The sequence below is a fragment of the Fusarium proliferatum genome (assembly GCF_900067095.1).
Source record: "Fusarium proliferatum ET1 genome assembly, contig: FPRO_scaffold018, whole genome shotgun sequence".
NCBI classification, from domain to species: domain Eukaryota; kingdom Fungi; phylum Ascomycota; class Sordariomycetes; order Hypocreales; family Nectriaceae; genus Fusarium; species Fusarium proliferatum.
The window spans coordinates 15320-20198 of record NW_022194807.1 but is presented as its reverse complement, the minus strand read 5'-3'; the positions used below and the strand labels follow the sequence as shown (position 1 = coordinate 20198).

The following is a 4879-nucleotide window of genomic DNA, read 5'->3' as shown; positions in this document are numbered from 1 at the left end:
TGGACAGACGATAGTGCTGGAGGTAATGAGGAGGTTGAGAGAAGTAAAAGGATGGTCAGATTGAGAACCGTATACTATGTAGACTCGGGGCGAGCATGCCTTGAGAACTGGGGAGCCGTGAGTAAGTGTTACCCCATCACTAGCAGTGACACATTGTGATAATACTGTGAGCGAGGCAAAGTAAATTACCTGGGGCTTTGTTGCACTGCTTTGTTTTGAGATGGGAGAGGTGTCTAACAAAGGAGTGGCCTGGTGAGTAGAACCACCCTCAGCACCTCCCTCTAGGGCCTAGTCAGTTTTAATAATTGCCAACAGCCCATACGAGATATCTCCAGTAGAAATATGATGTTTGAGTTGATGGTTGATTTTAAATCAAAAAAAAAAAAAAGAAAACATGTACGTCCATGCGTATGATTCGCAGTTCAATGAAGATATTTTGTGCACTGCAACTAACCGAAGACTATATCAATTTATCACCAATGAAACGTATGAAACGGACTCTCCATAGGCTGCAGCGGTCAGCCGACGATGCAACAAAGTTGCCGCCGTATGTAACGCCCCGCATCTTTTGGCAACCAATAAACTAGCAATACCAGTTGAGCTAGATTTAAGAAATGACATGAAAGCAATAAATGGTTCACAACGCTCTTCAAGGGGAAGTTTCTGACGTTCTATTCGTCGTTGCGTAACTTCAAGCCAAGACAATAGGCAGCAAAACCACAATATAACCTCTGCTGCTCGGGGCCACAACGTAGTACTGTAAAAGGGGTCCAATGGTACTGAGCCAAAACTCATCCATGTATGAAAATCTTCAGTCAGATCTGTCGGAAGGACCAGCTGAGATAAACACTCTTTGCCATGGCCACATATATGATGAGTGGCCTTTATTGTTTCTCCTTGAGTACAAACATGCCCCCGAACCAGCCATAAGCCCGTGTCAATCTTCGTCCGTGCCGTCGAGCGACTTCGAAAGGAATCTTGCCTTTTGGGTGGGGCTCATGGAAGTGAATCCCTCGCTCAATGCCTAAAATAGTAGGCGAAAACTGCCAGACAGAGCCATAGAGCTTCTCGATCTTGAAACCTGTAGAGGCCATTGCATGGAGGAAGTCGCCCCATGGAATGGAGCCAGGCGTCGATGTTACCTCGGGGTTGAAGAACAAAGTGCGAAACACCTTCAATGCTCGAGCGTCGACGAAGAATATTGGCTGAGCGTCGAGAATCTCGGGTTTTGTGGCATCAGATGGTTCCACGTTATCGTTGTTGTTGGGCATTCTAGAAGGGTCACCCTTGGTCTTGACCTTGGACTGAAAGTCATGGGCATTGAATCTCTGAGGCATTTGTGCAGGTTGGTCCAGGAACAGATTTGAAAGTGGACGGTTAAGGGCCCAAAGATCTTGGTCCAGGGCAGGCTCAGTTTTTTCTTTTGCTTTTGTAGGTTCAACCCATTCTGCGGTCCTTCTCAAGATGCGCGGTTGAGAAAGAAGGCGAAAAAGAGCTGTATCTTCAAAATTTGTGACTCTAGCTTTTGTTACGTCGTCAACCTTGGCCCAGAACATATCCAAATTCGACTCGGCCTGTCGCAAAGCGTCTACCGTCTCTTTTGTCCGACGTTTGCTATATGGGTAAGTAAATTTGCCACCTGAAGGCTCCGCGAGTCTAGCGGCGTTATCCAGGCCCTTCTGTAAGAATCCAGCGTGAAGCTGTGCCACGGGTTTCTGTAACGCGGTGTACTGCTCTTTGAAATCTTCCACGTGATCAGCCGAAGCCATCTCGAACTGTTGAGCCCATGGCTGATAGAGCTCGAGTTGCTTGAGACTCTGTGTGACAATGGCTAGGTCACCGATTATCTTGGCTACGTGGGCCGATATGCGGGCGTCCGCCTTAGGCTCCGCCTGTAGCAGTCGCTCTAACTCATCGACGACGTTAGGCACGCGAACGAGAAAGAGGGTATAATCATCTTCCCACAGTGTTCGTAACAACCAAATCAATTGCTGTTCTACTTTTTCCATTTTGAATCCCGGGCGCCTCCTTACGAATATCTTTGTCGAGTCAGAATCAACAGGCGGCTCACGGACGAAGAATTTCCGCATTGGTGGAGATGCTGGAACAGCTACTTTAAGCTTGTTCAAGGGCCCCTTTGCCGTTTGCTCCAAGAAGTACTTGAAGCGGAGTAGTGGAACAAAGTACTCCTTCGGTAAGTCCTTGTTGGGTAGTATTTCCTTGTGAAGCTTCTGCTGTAGCATGCTCAGGTTTTTGACTTGCCGATGAAGCTCAGTGAGGGACTCCAGATTCGCATAAGCATCTGAAAGCATACCAAAGGTTACCCGGGCCCATAGACTATTCTCCCGCAGCCTGTGGGTTGCAGGATGTGGAAGTCCCCTGGTATCAGGCAACATTTCTTGTCGGTGATCTTTGATCTCGCAGAAATGGTCAGCAAAATAGGCAAGATCCTCACGAAGTGCCCACACGTGATCTTCTGCTGCTGAAATCTGGGCTTGGAGAAGAGACGTGAGTCGTTCGAGATCAAGTCTTACCGGTAGCCTGTAAGGCGCTTCCGCCGCCATTGTTGTCAATGATACGAAGCCGGAAGCGTCGCTGTCCGTCTTCAGAAATGGCTCAGGCTGGATGCCATACGCGCTATTGGCGATGTCGTCGGCGGAGATGTCGTGGAGGACTTCGTGACAAAAGTTAACGAGGAAGGGCATCAAGCGAGCCTGTGCCTCGAGAATAAGAAGGCCCTCCCCAGGGAGAAATTGTTTGCGTGTGTGCATCCAGTCAAAGGCATCCGGGTGCGAATCCCAATCAAGAAGCTTTCCATATTCCTCAGGCGTGGTGGCACCATGCAATACCATCGTGTGAAGGTTAAGGAAGATAGGAACTAGTGCCTTTGTCACTTTGCCTAGATGCATTGCGTCGTTATCAGCCGCCGCAAAGGCCGGAGGTGGATGACGGCCTCTAGCATTCAGCAGCAAGAGCATAAGCTTAGGATGTGATAAGTCCTCCTGGTTGACGTAGGGCCACATGTAGTGGTCCTTATATTTTGAGCCTCTCTCTCGTACTTGCTTTGATTCTCTGCGAAAGGCCTCGAAATCAGGACGATGAGAGGCAGGCATTGCCGGCCACGCTTTGAGGAGAATTTGAAGTCTCTGCTGCCGAGTCTTCTTGGTCCACCTTTTCTGAATCTTGGACTCATGCCTCTCCAGAATTTGCTTTAGGAGATGGTGACTTGCATAGATCTTGGTCGAGTATTCTCCAGCCTGTCGTCGAACCTTGGCCGGAGAAGGAAGGTCGGGCATTGGACCTCCCATGGCGGTAAGGAATTTAACGGTATTGGACCAGCCAACATCAGGCAGAGAAGCATCTTGACTGTCTAAATTTTGGCCCTCCTCTGGGAAGGGGTCAAACTGGAAGTCTCGACTGAGGCTCATGGTTTGTTTTGATAATGAGACGCTCCCAAGGCAGGTTGGAGATAAGGCTTGGAGGGCGGGGATGAGGGTGAGATACTGAAAGTCACGTGGTGTGACTCGTTCTTGCTAGTACGGAGGAAGCTCGGCGACACTAGTGGGCCTCGGTATTTGAAATACGAGGATGGTCCTCCACCCGTTGGAGGACAACTAAGCAAGCTTAGCTGGGCACAAAACCGTGAGACAGGCACAAAAGGTTGAGACAGCTAGAGATCACCAAAATGGAAGAATTATAGTGCACTTCTTGACGACTTTAACACTTAAGGACTAATTAACATAACATAATTGGATGCGACAAATATTTATGGACCACGCTATGCTATACCCCAAAAGCACTACACGCAAGAGAACGCGTCGCGTTCTGCGGTAAACTCCTAGCAAACCTCTGTTCTGATCAGCACTCTCCTTTCTGTATATAGGATCAAGTCAAATCAACTCTACACCCTGGCCATAATCAACCCTACGAGGCTTAAAGTGGGCCAATAAAATCAACTCTAGTAGAGTTATTTTAGGATCATAGTACCAGGGTACGCATAACATGTTTAGCGAGGATGGGAGAGCAAAAGACAAGACATGCCACGAAACTGGTGCTCTTTTTCACTGACAACGAATATCTGGTGCTGGCCTGAGACAGTGTCTTTTCTTAGATACATTTTGCAACAACAAGGTCAAACCGATGGCGTAGTTGGGCGCATCTTTCACTGGACGGAACGCAAATCACTATTGCTTTACTTCACCGACTATCAACTCTGTCAACTTGTGATCATCTCATGTCAATTTGGGCACAGCAATACGCCAGCAGGGTCTGCTGAGTTGCAGATAGGGACATGGCACTCAGCGCAGTGGCGGTTTCAGGAAGACCTGGTTTCACGCAATGCTGGTTCTATGGATGGACTACCGTTTCTACCTGCTATCATCGCCCAGGGATATCAGTAGAGTTTTGCTGCCACGAAAAGAGTGGGGCAGAAGGCGGTCTTGTGGCTTCCCTTCCAGTTTGGTTCGACAGATGATGCGATAGGTGTTTATAAGACTGTCTTGGGACTTCAGCAACTATGTCGTTGGGTTGATGGTGTCTTCTGGCCATGGCACAAGAGAAACACTCTGGGTATATCAGATGATGGGGATTGTACATCATAGTTGTGCTTCCGCCATCAATGGGTAGCATGAAGCTTCGTGAATTCTTACAGGTATTTCTGTACTTTCTACAAGATATCAAAGTAGCATATTCTTCTAATTTCTTCCAATTCATCTGCCGATCCATCTCAAACACTTGCCCACTTTCCAATTTTAGGCGTTTCACTTGAATATAGGGCCCGCTTTGCACTTCACAACCTACATATTCCACCTCGAGCTCCTCCACCCTTTTCGTCACGGCAGGAAATAACAACTATAAGTCCGCTCGCCGTCTGTATTCC

At 48.1% G+C, this 4879-nt stretch overlaps 1 protein-coding gene across 1 annotated transcript; it reads right to left on the bottom strand.

Moving 5' to 3' along the window:
- Positions 1–884: 884 nt before the first annotated feature.
- Positions 885–3428, bottom strand: FPRO_14895 (uncharacterized protein; the record flags this gene model as incomplete). Its single annotated transcript, XM_031224913.1, has 1 exon — positions 885–3428. One exon carries the CDS (start codon positions 3426–3428, stop codon positions 885–887), a length of 2544 nt encoding a protein of 847 aa, XP_031090125.1.
- Between the last annotated feature and the right edge of the window lie 1451 nt (positions 3429–4879).